The sequence below is a fragment of the Antrostomus carolinensis genome, unplaced genomic scaffold (assembly GCF_000700745.2).
Source record: "Antrostomus carolinensis isolate BGI_N321 unplaced genomic scaffold, ASM70074v2 scaffold5093, whole genome shotgun sequence".
Lineage (NCBI taxonomy): Eukaryota > Metazoa > Chordata > Aves > Caprimulgiformes > Caprimulgidae > Antrostomus > Antrostomus carolinensis.
The window spans coordinates 174715-191251 of NW_010304329.1; the positions used below are offsets into that span (position 1 = coordinate 174715).

The window sequence follows — 16537 nt, forward strand, 5'->3', positions numbered from 1 at the left end:
ACTTGTTGGGGAAAAGTTTTTTGCCACTGAAAGAATAACAGCCTGCCCTTGTTTCTGCCCACACTAGAGGAAGAAAACACAATCAATGCAAGTGGAATCTTTGCCACAGCCATTACCCTGGAGAGTTTACAACTTTTTCTCTATAGGATTTAAAAAGAGCATCTTGGAATCCTTTTCTGCAATACCCATAAATTACAAATTCCCAGCAATATTTATTAGGTCTTTAGAAGTGAACATCAACTTGTCTGAGACTACAGTAACTGCAGTATCATAAAGAAATCCTGGATCCACTCAAGTCAGCAAATTGCCTGAGCACCTGTAGATTTCAATTGTCAAGTTTCATACTTCTGTTCAAGTGGTTACTGTATAGCATTTCTACAAATAGACTTACAGCTCTTTAGCACTGGCAACTGCATGTTTTTCATTTTAGTATGTTTAGATTGAGGTATAAGCTTAATTTGAACTTCCTGACTTTGTTAACGTGTAGGACAGTTGGTTGGTTTTGTTTGGGGTTTTTTAATTCTTAACACTAACACGTTTAATAAGGATGACAATTCCTCAGTCTCAAGAATCTAAGAACAGAAAGACAGAGCAGTCTCTTTTCATCTAACAGGGCTTTGTTGGTCTTTGGGTAAATTGTAACTGAATCCAACAAGTGCAGAAATATTTGCGTTTCTTCTCCATTTACTTTTGGAATCAGAAACCCTAAGCAAGTAATAATAAATAGGGAGGAGGTAGTCACAATTAATGCTCCTCAAACCTTTTTCAGCAGATTCTTCTTCCTAGAGAGTTTTGTCAAAAATATTAGGCATCCAAATTCCAAAAAAGCTGTTCTCAAAGCATTTTCTTTAATGGATGACAGGGTTGGGTAAAAACAATAGATTCCAAAGTTGTTTGCTATATTCTACATCCCCCATGGTCTGTGCCTCAGACAATTTTTTCATCTGTTATGCTAGAAAGTATAATAGTGAATTCTGATATTGTAAGTAACCTGATACATTTAATGGCTATTTCAGTTTAGGGTTTAACAGCTCCTTATAACAGGCTATTTTGTTGCATAATCACAATAGATCACTTTATTAAAGGAACTGTACAAAATATTTTGAAATACTATAAAATCCCTGGAAAGTTCCATTACTTGACAGAATGTTGTTAAAATAAGTGTCCAGTTCTCAAACTTTCTTCCAGCCTTGCAAGAAGCCAAACCCAGAGTGCCCTATGAACTCCTACGTAAGAAAATGCCACCATTGAGTAGGTGATATGGTGATTCTATTTTGGGTTCTGTTCTCACCAAAACATTCAATATAGAACGTTAATATTTTTCCAAGGAAATAAATGAAAAATAAAGTATCTACAAGAATAGCTCACTTTAAAAAAAAAAAAGTAAATGTTGATTATGCTTGATTAAGAGTGTGTTTTGCCACTGAATTTGTTTCTTCTGTTTTATATATACGTGCCATGCTGTGTTACTGTGCTGAAAAGTGTTTCGAGCTGCTTTAATATGTATACTTCAACAAGTTGAAGTTAATGCTCTACTACGCATTTTTTCACATTGAATATAAGAAGAAAAAAAAAATAAATGCTTCTTGCACTGGTAAGTATAATAATAAACCACTGCCCAAGGCAAGGTACTCCTTGTGAAAACCTAAAACTGGCCAAAGGCCTCTCTGGATATTGCTTCCTAAAACAGAAATGAGTTGACTGAAGTGTTCCTTTGTTCACGTGATTAGAGGAGAGGGAGAGAAAGCAAGGAAACAAAAAGGCAGAAGAAACTAGAGAAGCAATATACAGGCAGAGAAGAAAGTGAGACTAAAAGGGTGGGGGTTTTTGAACAAAGTATTCACCTGAAATCTTGGTCTCTGGAAAGAAAATTGATTCTTGCTCTGGAAAATGGAAAAATTTGTATACTTTTTGTAAGTATACTGGTTACACCAATGAAACATTATTTTTTCCCCCACAATTTATTCTCCTAAAAGCAGAAAGATTCTAATACTGGCTAATCACATAGATCACAAAGAATATTCTGTATGCACATCTGAATGTATACTATGCAATGCAATCATATTAGATATAGCTGTAGCCTCAGTGTCTAGCAGATATTACAGTTTTTAGAATTTATTAAAAAAATCAATACATCAATAGAGCCGATCCTGACATTTTGACAACTCTTTGAAGGTAGAGTGAAGCCACACAAGGACCCATTAATATCTTCCCCAAAATAAGCAGACACAATGACAAGAGGTTCAACCACTGTATCAAAGCTCAGTTGATGTATATTAAACCACGTATATGCTCCAAAGACCAGTCACCTTAACAGGTTCTGGATTTTGAAGAGTTTCATTCTGTGAGTGGAGACAGGCCAAACTCCAATGACACAGGGAAGAACGAACAGTGGCACATCGCACGCCCGTTGTTCTCCAGGCACATTCTGTTATGTCACAGGTTAATCATTGTCACTACATGCAGCCACACATCACACGGTCTGTTAATTATTACTTAATGTCACTACACTACTAAATGGTTTGATGAATTCTATTGGTAATTAGAACTCTTAGTGCAGTGACATTCAAATACAACTTTTCTCTTCACAGTGCATTCCTGATGAAGAGTCAGAAAAAGAAAATGCCTAGGTTTATTAGTCTGACTAGATGCATTTTATTTGGACTACAGTTGTTTTCTGTGCTTGTTGATTTATTTCACTGATAACTACAAAATACTTGTGACAATCCAAAAATTGAGACTAAATTCAGCTGCGTGTAAGACAAACCATTGCATCTCTTTGTACAGATTTACAACAGAGAAAAAGCATGCCATGCCAAAAGCTAACACTGTTATTTGTTATTAATCTAGAAAAAGTAAAACAAGAAAAAGATGCATTAAGATACCAGGTAGAATTAATCTTAACACTACCATTCAATCATTTGATGTTTAAAAAGATTGCAGTCAAGCTGACAGCTTGTTTGCCACTCTCTTACAGATAAATTTTAATATTATAGTGCTTTTGTGAAACCTGCATGAGAACTAAACAAACTGGTTTTGTTTTATAAAAATGTAGTTTCTGATTATTTGAGGGAAGGATGCTTGAAGCAAAGTCACCTCTTTGTCAGATCTTCCATTTTCCATCTGTTTAGAACCAAGCAGAAAGACACGGTACCTGAGCTGTCTTCCTTGTTAGCCTTTCCTGAAATCAATGCATATTTAAGAAAAGTTTTTATTTTGACAACACTTCATATGTTGCAGCAACAGTACATTCTATCAAAAATAAATTTATAAAATGTAATAATGCTGTTTAGCTTATGCTTCTCACTGGGAACCAAGTCTTAAGACTGTGGGTTTACACCATTTTTCACTACCGTGAGCTAAATATGAGCCACTTGCATCTCCTGAAGAAACTTTTAATTTGTAAACATTCAAACTCTGCTTATTTAGCAACCTGCTAGCACTATGTTGGATGTTCACCTTATTACCTTTTGTATATCTTTTCCTCTCTATGTTGGGATAACATTTCTATGCGATTTTGGCAAAACACCAGCAGTTGATTGAGGCACTGCACAGCTGAAAGGCAATTATAGAAAGGTAACACAGGAGGAGCTCCAAAAGAACATGTGGTATGTATCTCAGGTATCTTTGACTATATATAAACTATCCCTGACATACATTTAGTTTACTGTATCTTAAAAACCTCTGGTGTTGGAAATTCTACAATTTCCCCAGACAATTACACATCTAGGTAGCATGATATTCAGAAAACTTCCCTAAAGACTAAATCTCCTTGTTCCAGTTCAAGCTTGTTTTTTCTGGTACTATTTACACTGACTATGGAGAATAGTTCAGTCTCTTCAGAGTTACACAAAACTTTTCACCTATTCGGAAATGAACTAAATTATTATTTCACATTTTATAGAAGGTGTTCCCATTACTATACACCAAGACAGTATTTACCTTCTTCACAGTAAAATCCTGTTCTGTCTATGATTCACTTTCACTTCTCTGCCTCAGTCCTTTAATACAGTCCTGCTGATTATCCAGAAGATGCCTAGTCTTAACTGGGGTAGAGAATTATTTCCACCTGTAAATACAACTTCATAGATACTCTTATTTAATTGCATCCTCTTTTCTAAATTGTCAATTCATCAGTATCTAGGTGAGTCAAAATCCAATGTTCCAGCCCTCTCGCAGCCCATGCTTGCATGACATCACCTGAAAATATTTTAAATATTTTTCTAGACAAGAAAAAGTATTGTTTGTCAAGAACTTGTTTGTTGGGCAAAGGTCACATTTGAAATGAACATCCCTGAGCACAGTATAAAAATTAACTCCCTATAGACAGACTGAGACTCTCCAAGATTTGCAAGTGAACAATGTACAAGCAAGGAATCATTGCTTTTGGAAGCTTGTTTTTTGTATAAAGCCACGCAGCTCTTTGGGGTAGCAGGCAAAAGAAATAATGTGATCAGAAATATTTTCCATAGAAATCTTTTGTATATTCATGAGTGTTTACTGGCATGCCCCATAAGATATATAATAAAAAGTTTTGTGCATCTGGTCTTATTGTATAAATCTGAGGAGTTGTAATCAGACTCTGGTGACAGGAAGACTAAGCCTGCATTCCTATGTTCAGGAGAACCCAGAAAAAAAGATATGCTCCCCCAAAGCGTGATTCAAACTGCAAAGACTGAAACGATGTATCTAGATTTTGTTTAGATTGCTGAGGCTCAATTTTACACAACTTACTATCCAGAAAAAGCACAGTGTGTTGCAGTCAGGGTCTGGCGACCGGAAGATGTCGCGCTGTACGGAAAGATAGGTCCCCTCCTTATGAGGGAAGGGTCCCCTTCCCTCATCCTTCCCACTGCTTATGATGTAAGCAGACAGAAGTGACGTTGCGAACCCTATATAATGCCGTGTCACCTATCAATAAACGCCATTTGCCGTCCACCATATTGGTGTCTGTGAGCTGATGGACCGAGCAACCTGGGGTTGGTTGCCGTGCCGTTCCTGAACCAGGTCGCCACGCCTTCGCGGAAGGCAACAACAGTGACATACTGATTTGGAGAGCAATCTGCCTTTTAATCTTCTAATTCCTCTCTTTACTTGATCCAACTGGATATGTTTACATTGCTACACAATTGTAAAAACAATAAATCTCTCTTTGTAAAATAAAATATGAACAGAAGACCTGCTATTGCATCCTCTACTTGGAATTGTTCTTGGGAATAGAGCAGTTGATTTATCATGTAGTTAATGGTCCATCCCGCCTTTCCTCAACAATAAAAATTAATATTACCAAAGCAAAAATCAGGCACGATTGCTTTTATGATCTGCCTGTATTTTTCTTCTCTCTACATTAATACTCCTGACAACTTACATACTTATGGGACTGGGCATGCTGACTTGTGACTTGCACCACACCTCAGTTGAATTTTATAACAGTCTTTGTGATTTTGAAAGAGGGGGAATGTAAGGGGTGGGGGGAGAGGGAGGACAGAATGAATAAAAACAATCCTCTCTTTCAGGATGTAGTACATTCAAGTGTTCTTTCAGGCAAAACACTCAAATCAGAGGACACCAAAGAGTCACATCCAGAACATGACAGAATACAGTTCCAGGGAATTTAATCTTTCATGCATCGCAAACACAAGGCAGTCCAAGTTTAATGAAGCTATATTCAGAGATAACATCAAATCAAGACAATAAAACTGGCCTATATATTCCTCTGAGGTAAGCGTTCTTACACTAAAACAGAAAGTTTTCTATACCATCCTTACAGCCACTCTGAGCCTATCTTAAGCAGTAGGGAAGCAAAGGAGAAAAATCTCCTGCATTCACACTGTATTTAACTAACTGGCCTTTCTGAGACATCAACTTCAAATAGCACTTGACATGAAGGGGAAGGGAAAACAAACTCAGGATTCAAAAAATCAAGACTATCTGGGAGAAGAGATAGGAAGGGTGTTTGTACACCACCTGGTTAACTTAACAGAGCAGGGGCCTCCTGGCACATTCCACATTATTAATAGGGACCATTAATAAGCTACAGGGACACCAATTGTAAAACTACCAGAGAAAGGTTCCTTCAATTATACATATTTCTGTTAGCCTTAAGCATGAGTAAAGATTATAACCCTAGGAACAATACTGCATCTTCTTGAGGAAATCTTCTAATTGCTTTGGCAAAAAATACAACTAATTGAAGACATCTATAGAGTTATCTGTTAAGACTGGGACCAAGTCCAAGGGTTCTCGTTAGCAAAGTTTTCCCATACAGAAGTATTAGAGAATTTCTGTTTCCAATCCAATGCTATCAATAGACATATAATGTTTTAGGCAACCATTTAGAAAATTTATCCCACACAAGGTTGTTTTTAACATGTATGGTATGGTATCAACTTTTTAGTTCTTATTCTCTGACCTTTTCTATTTCTGTTCTTCCTAAAGCCACATATTACACTATTAATATATATTTTTTTAAAAAAACAGTTCTGAAAGGAGCAAACCAGCCTCATGCCCCTTGGCAAACAGCCACCTCCAAACCTGCCATTTGTTGTAAGTATGAGTTTACTTAAGGTCAGATTGCAGCACTTTAAAATGAACTCACATATTTTCTGAAAAGCACATTACCAGGTAAAAAATTGTAACCCAGAACAAGTCACCAATAGCTCAAACATTTCAGGAGATGTATTAAATGAAATCTAACTTTACATTCATGTAAGCAGCAGAGAGCCTTATAATGAACGGGCAGAATACACTACAGCAGATCAGGAATTATAAAACTAAATTAGAAACCCAAATCTCATTTGCTATAAAAGCAAACAGCTCTTTGTTCTTGAAAGGAAGTTGCTAAGATAATGCAATGAATCACCCTTCTGCAGTCAATTTCTGATGCTTAATCCTTTCTGTTTTTCTATTAGCTAATTATACATGCATCATACATTTCAGCATTTTGTGAAAAAGTGGATATCACTAATATCTCATCTCCCAGCTTTATGGAGTTAAAATTACTCAAAACTACCCTTCCTCCACATAGTGAACACCTAGGTAAGACCCAAAATTCCATGGCACATTTCAAGGAAGGCTAGGGAATGTAATAACTTTTCTCTTAAATGAATACATCCCAAGATTCAAAGTTGTATGCTAGTGATGACCCCACCTGACTTCAGCAAGAACAGATACTACCATGGTTTGCTAAATCACCATGCATTATGTGTACACACAGCACCTCTGCCTGTCATTTTACATTTATGCCTGCTGCACTGGGTCTGGCTGAGGTGGCATTAACTTTCTTCATACCAGCTCTCACAGTGCTGTGTTTAGATTTGCAACAAAAACAGTGCTGACAACGCACTGATGTTGTAATTATTGCTGAACAGTATTGCATAGCATCAAGGTCTTCTCTGTTTCTTACTCTGTGTCCTCCCCCGAAGCAAACAGAAGCTGGGAAGGGACACAACCAGGTAGATGATCCAAACTAACTAAAGAGATACTCCATGTCATATAACATCATGCTCAGCAATAAAATGGAAAGGAGGGAAGTGCTTCCTCTGTCACTCAAACGGAATAAGCAGTGCTCTCTGAGGAACTTGAATTTCAGACAAAATAGTAATGTAAGGCTCTCAGCAGCCCAGTTTGCAGCAAAGAGACAAGAGTTAATTTACTGTAGTGTCAATATAGTTTGTGAAACTGTGCGACAGTGCTAGTGCATAAATTATATCTGCTGTTGCAGCTCTTTTTTCCCCAAAGTGTTGGCAATATTGATCACGAAATAGAAACAAATATTCTTGCACTGAACATCAAAGCCAATAGAACAAAACATGGATCTGAGACTGGGTATTTTGTATAAACAAGCCCCACTTTTTTTCTAGACAGCACCTCTCTCTCTCCTTTATGAACTACTAAAACCTTGAGAATTGACCTTTTCTTCTTCTTCATAGAGTATCTAGAGTTTGCCTGTGAGGCAGAGTAGAAAGGTATCCTGGTTGGCATAATTTTCACTGTTCACGTTAGATTTATTTTCAAGCTGAGATTTTCAAATAAGCTTCCAAGCCTTACAACTGAAGAAATTATTCAGAACAGTCACAAGTGGTTCTTATACCCTAATTATAGTGCTTCCTCAATTTCTCACCCATCAGAGGACACACATCTCTTCTCGCATATAAGGGGAAGGAGAACATCTGTGACTGAGTGCGATATTGTTAACAAGAGAATTTAATTGAGAAACATTTTTGCATCTTGCATTAGGTGTGACTCTTAGTTATGTGATCTGTTCATGGGTGACAGGAAAATTATGCCTTACATCTGCAGAGATGTGTAAATGCCTCATTAAGTTTAATAATTATCTACTAGAAGGGCAGTTCCACAAGAAAATCTCAGCTACTGGAAAATAGAAGGGACAAAATGAAACAACATTGCAATTGTATCATCACTGACCTTGCTGAATTAATTCATCTGTGTAGAAATATTTTTATGAACATACTAATAATGAATGTTATATTGTAAAAAAATGCCTGAATAGGTTATATCATGAAAAGGTTATCAAGAAGCCCATGAAACTAGACACAGACTATATTTTCAGATCTTAGCTCAAATCAAGCTGAATTTGTATGTTAATTCACATATGACAGAGGGAGAAAGCAGAAGGAAGAAGAGAAAGGACATTGCTATGAAACATGACACATAAAAGAAAACTTTTTAAGAACAACATTTTTTCAATCAAAAAGCTGCAAGTATCATCTTTGATAGACAAAAACCTCTAGAGCTAAAAAACAAAACAAAAAACCCCACCACATTCCTGGATGTGGCAGAAGGCAAATCATCCTGACAATAAAAAGCTCTCAAGGAGTTATACTATCCCATTTACATTGACAACTCAGTTTTACAGCTAAACAAGGATCATACAAATCTGGGAAACCAAACCAGAACATTAGCAACTTCTGCTCACAATGAGAAGGAGGTTGGACAAACGAAGCACAACCTTCATACTAGCCAACTACACATTTTGACACATATCATTAAACAAAAAATTAGCCAGTTTATTATATTTAACATATTTACAAAATAGTACAAATTAAAGTACTGTAACTCCATTATTGCATGACAACAAAGCCTCCGTACAGGCAAAAGCAGCACATGAAAGAGACACTCCAGAATATTTAGGAAGTCTTTGGTACTTAAAATATAGTTTAAGATGCAGCATTAACTCAACCAATACAGAGCACTAAAACCAGACAATGACATGTAGATTTATGCCACAAAAGTAAGTTTAGCTATGCTTTTCATTCTTCTCCAAGGCTGATTACTGGATTCAGAAATTGCTTAAAAGCTTTACAGCAACTTTAGGATGGAATGACTACTCAAAATGATTCTAAAACCAAGCTGTTGAAAATTACTGATGTATTTCTCAACTCATATTGAATTAAACTGCCTCTTCTCAGAACTATGACAGCAAAGCACTAAACATTTCACAGGCCTAGAGCCTACTCCTCTACCCCTTGAGCAGGCAAAACTGTGAAAGAATCAACTTTGTCTACTTAAGGAATATAGGATCAAGCTCACAAGAGACAATAAAACTGCGTGGCAAAACATGATCAAAGACTGTATACCCTAGTCTACTCTGCTGTACACATCATTTACAAAATATGTTTTATGCATAATCTACATATTTACAAATGTTCTCAGTTGTTCCATCAAGTAATGTAATCAACACAATCACAGTTTACATAATTTTGAGGTAAATCCTTGAAAAGTTAGGGCATCAGCAGAGTTTTGTCTGCAAGGCTGAATCTCCCAAGTGGAGGATTTCTAGAGAAGGAAGACCCCCTCTTTCCCCTACTTACACAGCAGTGTATGCTAGGTGTAGCAGGTGGCTAAGGTAGTTGCAGACATGAAGGGGATTATTGTGAATCCTCTAAGCTGTGCTTGGTTCTTCCTGATGGCCAAAAGGAGGCCAGAAAGAAGCAAAGAACACTGGGGATAGCCAAAAAGAATCTGAAATATGTACTAGCAGATTCTGCTCTGTGGACAAACAATGGATATTAAGTTGCTTGTAGAGCTGGTAAAACTGTGGTGTTAAATCATGCAGTGTCTATGCACACTAATTGCAAGATGCTTATGTGAAAAGACAAAAAGCAAAAGAGAGGATGTGGGACAGGATGAATTAACTTTCTTGATTGGTCAATGTTATAGTAGAAAGCAAATGCATTTAAGAGCTTTATTTTCTTAGAAGCTTTCGAGCCAAGTTAGACATTATCTAAATATTTGAAAATGCATACCAAAGACATCACTCATTTATTTTAGCTTGTAACTACACAACTTCTGATCCTCCACAAATATATTAAAATGCTGCTTCACCAAAGGGTGGACACCACTTTACAAGGTCTGATGTTTCAAGCCTGCTAATCTAGACACATTTTTCCTTGGGGATGTTCATAACTGCAACAAGATCACTCACTCACTGAAATGCTATTAACATCCCAGGGAACAAGAGAGGAAAGGGCACAAAGAAGTCTGCAAGTTCCCTTTGCATTACCTTGTAAGAGTACAAAAGGTGACAGAAACTCCTGTCTAACTAGGAGAAGACAGTTTATAATTGGAAGCATTAAATTTCATCTGAATCAATCAAGAGATTAAAATAAACAGATTTGTTCTTGAGAAGTGACATCATCTTGCATTAGTATATTCTCCTACAGAATAGGTCTACAATATTTATTTAATGTTAATGCTGAAAATTTGTCATGTCTTGTCATGACTATCCTCAGTTGCACTTTTATGGTCAGCTGCTTAAATGAAAAAACCTTACAGAAAAAGACCTGGGATGACAAAGAAAGGATCCCACAATGCCATTTTGTGGATGCTTTTTCAAGCAATACCACATCACTACACCTTTTTAAAATGTTCTTTAAACACATTGTTAGAAGCTTTAGGCAGGACCTCAAAGCAGTCTGTTAACTAATTATATATGCATGAATGCTTCTCATGTTTACTACATTCATATTTCCTTCAGAATGTTTTTGTGAGAGTAAAACTGTTTGTAAGGTGATAAGTAGTTTGAAGTTTCAAGACAAGTCTACTGACTATAGGCCCACTGGAATGATTGAACTCTCTTTTCTGCATACAGTGATAAGGAATAACAAGCCTTCATCTCCTTGTATCATCACAGATGTTAGCTAGAAGAAAATGGACTTATTAAATATTCAGCCATAGCTAGCATTCCTGGTGTAGTACAGGGTGAAATGAAAAGGAGCATAAAGAAATTTGTTTTCCAGAGATCTTCTGGGAAGGTGAGGGTTGGACTTTGTACTGATCCCCAGTGATGGCAAACTGGCAGGTTGTTTCTTGCACAGCTCTGGGCAAGGTAATAATCTGTCAGCACAAACTTCTGTATAAATCCCAACATCAAGATTGGAAGGTTCTGACAGACAAAAATGTTGCTGTTTAAATACTTAACAAGACCAACAAGACTTTGAAGATAATAAATTTTTAAAATCCCTGAAACTGCTGGTCAGCAGAGGAAAGTTTTTAATTCATTCGTCCTCTTCCACATAAGTTGATGGAAACCAGCCCACCTAAAAAGGGGAAAAGCAGAACAAAATACATGAGATGCACAGGCTTTTTTTTAAATGGTTGAACAAGGAAAAAACAAGGATGGGTCTGTTTAGTAAACATAAGATTACAGTTTGGGTAAGTACTCTAAATAAAAGAATAACTTGCAAATATGATGATTTGGAGACTTAATCTACACACTCCACCTCCCTCCCAAAAAAACCCCTTTTACTCAAATTGGAAGTCTAAGCATTCAGAAAAAATCTAGAAATACCAAGAGCAAAAGTAGTTTTACTACAGGCAGAATGTTGCTAATTTTGAGTGAGCGGTTAAATATTTGACAGGTTTCAGTCAGATCCAGGGAGTCCTCTTACAAAGGAAATAGTGACTGATTCAATTGCATTACATGGAGTCAAATTCCACTGCCACCAACAGTAGTTTTAAATAAGATAGAACTTGAAGGTGGAGTTGTGTTTTACACTTCATAAGTTATAATGCTATCTCCATTCTGAGATTAATGATATGTCAAATAAGGATTATATAAAACACACGGGGAAGCAATGTAATATATTTTCTATTGTCTTATCTATTCGCTTTAGGTTTTTCAGACTTCTTTATACCTAAATCAATTTAACACTCATGAAAGACCTCAAAAACAAACCTAGAGCATGATTGGAAGAAGTAACTGCATAGATTTTATTCTGGGCTACCTTACCAAAATATGTCCAGAGATGAGCTTATGGTTTGAAGTCCAAACTGTGAAAGTTATCAGAAAGAATGCTAGTATATAACATGGCATCCTTTAGTATGTGGGTAGCTGCATTAGAGTGAGATGCTCAGTTTTCTTCACATGTAAAATGTATGTAAGATGACCATCATTTCTTCTGCTTTCCTATTTCTTATTCTCTCATTGACCATTTGACTTTAAGACCATAACCAGGCCTATGTATATTAAAAAAAATTCTCCAAATTGCATAAAACAGTAAATGTGCTTCAACTAGACTGTCACTTCCAGTTTCCAGCCAATCTACTTTCTTCCACCTCATACTCCTTGACCCTGCATCTCAGCCCTTTAGACATGGAAACAGCAGCCTCAAACACTTCTGACTGATCTGCATTAAAGAGCAGTATACTAAGATTGGAACAATATAGCTTCTATAGGTTAAAACTGAAACTTTACTTCCATGAAAGTCTCAGAGTGCAGTGTAAAGTGACTTTGTAAAAATCCCTGCTAAATATGCCACTTCATATGAGCCACATATTTTTAGAGATCAAAGAAGCAGCTGATTCGATTGCATTATAGTCTAGCAGAAAGGTGTGGAAATCATTCTGTTTTAAACTCCTAAACAAACTTCCACAGCACCAGAACCTGAGCTTTTGACCCTAAATACGCACGTGCAACACAGTTCAAGAAAGTTCAGCTGTAGCTGTACTATTAATCCTGGTTATTTTCCAGCCATATAATCTTGCCCAAATGTTCAGCCTGGTAGGTCACATTAAATAACCAATTAATTTAGATGCTGGGAAAGCTGCCTGGCAAGAGTCCTGCCTGGCTCCTATGAAACAGAGATGAGAACGCACTGCATCTTGTGAATTTAAATAAACAAAGAAGGTTTACGATGTAGGAACACACTTCTTTTACTTTTTTTTTCTTTTTTTTTCTTTTTTTTACAAAATCACTGTCAGTGAAGGCAGAAATGAGACAAAGAAATAAAACAAAATCAATCTTACCCTTCCATTTACTTCACCTCTCCACCAGCCATTTGTACTCATCTTTGTATAAATTTTTACAACATCTCCTTTCAATAAGGACAGTTCTCTCATGTCTCTTGCACAGAAGTCATACCTGGCTATAGCAATGCCTATCACCTTTGGGCTTAGCACTGAAATGAAACAGACATTGATGTTTGTCAATTGAAGGCTATGACAGTAATGTAAATAACAGTACTGTAAAATACAAAACAATATTTTCACAATAATGTACACTAGTATTATTCTTATGCAAATGTGAAAGCATCGGCACTACACAGATCAAGAAGGTTTAAACATAGGTAAATGGTGTAAGAGTTGAAGGGATTTTATGTTATTTTTTAATAGTTCTTTTTATTTTTAGAAAAAAGTCGAACTAGATGAGACATAAATAAAATATCCCCCACCTCAAAATTGCTAAACACATTCACAATTATTGTATTTTTGTGCTTCATAATAAAACTTGCTGCCAGTTACATGCATCAACATATTTTACAGGTCACCAGTTTCTTTCCAAAAGAATTATTAGCATTTACAGTTGATTTAATTTTAAACCTCTAATGAAGCAAAACAAACAGAATAAGGTGCTGTTCTTTCAAAAACAACTCCCAAGTTAAATATTAATGCACTTAAAATCGGATGCTAACATCAGCATGAGCAAAAAAGTAAAGAGTTTCCACAGGAAATTTGTATGGATCATTTGTTACAATCTGCATGAACATTGACTGATGTAAATCTACTCTTCAGTTTATTCTGTAAATCACCAGTGAATCTGTTCTACAAAACTTTTCATGAAGAAAAATATTCTTACAATTTTTTTCTAAAGTTGCAGTGAAATTAATACTTAAAAATTCTAAGCTACGTCACTATGTGAGCGTTTTGCCAATTTAAAGCCCAGGCGTTTTAAGCAATAAAACACTGGGAATTATTTTTAAAAAGCAAACATAAAAAAAACTAATTTCAAAAACCAACCCCCTCTCCCAAATAATCTTATTTTTAACCCTGATGTAATATGTCCAAACTTGCAAAAAAAACCCTTGACTTTTCCAATGAGAGGAAAGTGGGCATAGCACCTAAGAGATAAAGGTCTTTGACTTGAGCAGTTTAGAAAAAACATCTACTATTCTATGGCATTTTGCAGATGGATAATTTGGCCAAAGCATTCTTTTCTTTTTTTTTCCCTCCCATTAATGCCATTTTCTTTTGCAGTTGTTTTCCTATGTAAGCCACTGTAGGTAGAAATTTATGAGAACAAGCAAGCTCCAGCTGAAAAGATTTCAAAAGAATTTATCGTATGATCATGATGGATGACTTGATATAATGTACATATAATCATAATCTTTCTCAGAACTCTTTCCAATTTCTTAGAAATTCCCAATCGTCTTTAGGAAATACCATTAAGATTCTAGTTTTAGCAATGCCTTCAACAGTGTAATACTAAAAGTTCATAGCTAGCTGCCTTTAATTTGAATCAGGAACACAAAACATGACAAATGAGCTGGAAAATTTTGACAGTTGCAGCTCTGCTCGTATTTAACATTTCTTCTGACCCCACTGAGGTCATTTCATAGAAAAAGAGGCTTTTGCATAATAGTATTAAATACATGAAAATCATTATGTATTCAAATATTTTTAACTTAGAGACAATAAAAACAATTTGTTTTAAAATAACAACAAATATTATGTTTAAATTATTATTATTAGATGTATCATAAAAATGGAATGCCTAAAAAACTGTTTTGGCAACAGATTATGCCCTCTTTTATATCATGACAGTGCTAATTTTGGAAAAAATGTTAGCCATATCCCTCTGTGAAAGAGATGTGTGTGTCACAAAAACAACTTGAGTAGAGGCTATCAACCCTGAATTCCCAATCAGAGCTGTCCCAGGATAAATGAAACTTGAGAGAAGACAGTCAGCATGTAGAAAAGACATCTGTACAGATGGGAGAGAGAAGAAATGCTGAATGAAAGAAATAGGATAGCTACAGGAAGGATGAGGAAGACAGAATGGGATATACAGCAGAGACTGATGGAAAGAAAGTACCCAACAGGAGACCATGAATGAGATATTAAAGTGGGGGAAAGAGAAAAAGCAAGAAAACAGAAAAGAAGCTATTGAGAAAGCAGTAATAACTAAACCTTGTGTAGTAGGAGGGAGATACTCAGAGGATTAACAGGAAATAGTGTGAGAAATCTGATAGAGGTGAATAAAAGGCACATGCGTGAGTGACAACAATACACTTTTGATTAACCTAGCCTTTCCTTCTGCAAACAGGAGAAGAGAAGACTGGGAACTATATAGTCAGTTTTGATTCAACACTAGAGTATGTTGGAAAAGTTCCTCATTGACAATGAGATAGACGTGCTGCAAATTAATTTTAATACTAGGTTTGGGCCACTGATAAAGGAACTATGGTTCACAAAAAAGAGGCTCCATGTGATCACAGCAGGCTAGTCTAGCTCACATTTCTTCCTGTGCTTCAATTCCACAAGGGCCAGTGTATCTTTATAAAAGCTGTGAGTAGCTCTTTCTCTCTCCTTGTGGTATGCCCTCTTCGTAATTCTGCAGCCATATGCCCTAAGGGTTGCTCTTGTGTATTGGCTTCCATGCTCCTTGAAGCGACATACATTTACTTGCACTGTTTAACAAACCTCAGTTCTATTATACAAGCATGGGCAGCACCTCCAGCAGTGCTCCCAAGTCAGCTTAACCCTTTTCCTGAGTTATCAACTTCCATATCAGTAGAACTAAGGAAGTTCTGAAGACCCTTTTGAAAAAAAATACTTGTAATAATTACTTGTTCATTTAATGTAAGCAAATTCTCTGGCTATTTTTAAAAAGATGGTTTTACTAAGAACATACGATGTAGCCTATCTATCAGAATATGAAGTCCCATTCAAACAGGTAGATAAACTTAAATTAAAAATTACTAATCAGTATTTTCCTTTACTATTTCATACTTGTAGAAAGAAATACTTCACACAGCATCTTGTGATACGCAAGACATTGAATCCTTACTGTTACAGTTACTTAAGAATTTTCAGATAAAGCAGTTTTTCTTACAAAAAAAGGAATATAATTACAATTTGTTGAAACCATATATGGGAATGTGTGATAGGCTTAAAGTGACTCTGAGTCTTGATTGCTGTTCTGCCACTGTAGGCCACTTCACAATTTTGTTTTCAGGGAACAGATACCAGTTTCAGTAAGAATGGACTTTACGATCAAGTACTGTGCAGTTGAATG

General features: G+C 36.1%; 1 protein-coding gene across 1 annotated transcript in view; it reads right to left on the reverse strand.

Moving 5' to 3' along the window:
• Window positions 1-10803: 10803 nt before the first annotated feature.
• LOC104522179 (guanine nucleotide exchange factor VAV3) overlaps window positions 10804-16537 on the reverse strand; it is a 56617-nt gene continuing 50883 nt past the window's right edge. Inside the window, exons 9-10 of the mRNA XM_029084117.1 lie at window positions 13270-13421; window positions 10804-11561 (exon numbers count right to left, since the gene is read on the reverse strand). Of these exons, the coding sequence (XP_028939950.1) occupies window positions 11520-11561; window positions 13270-13421 (194 nt within the window). The 3' untranslated portion in view covers window positions 10804-11519. The remainder of the gene's footprint in view (window positions 11562-13269; window positions 13422-16537) is intronic.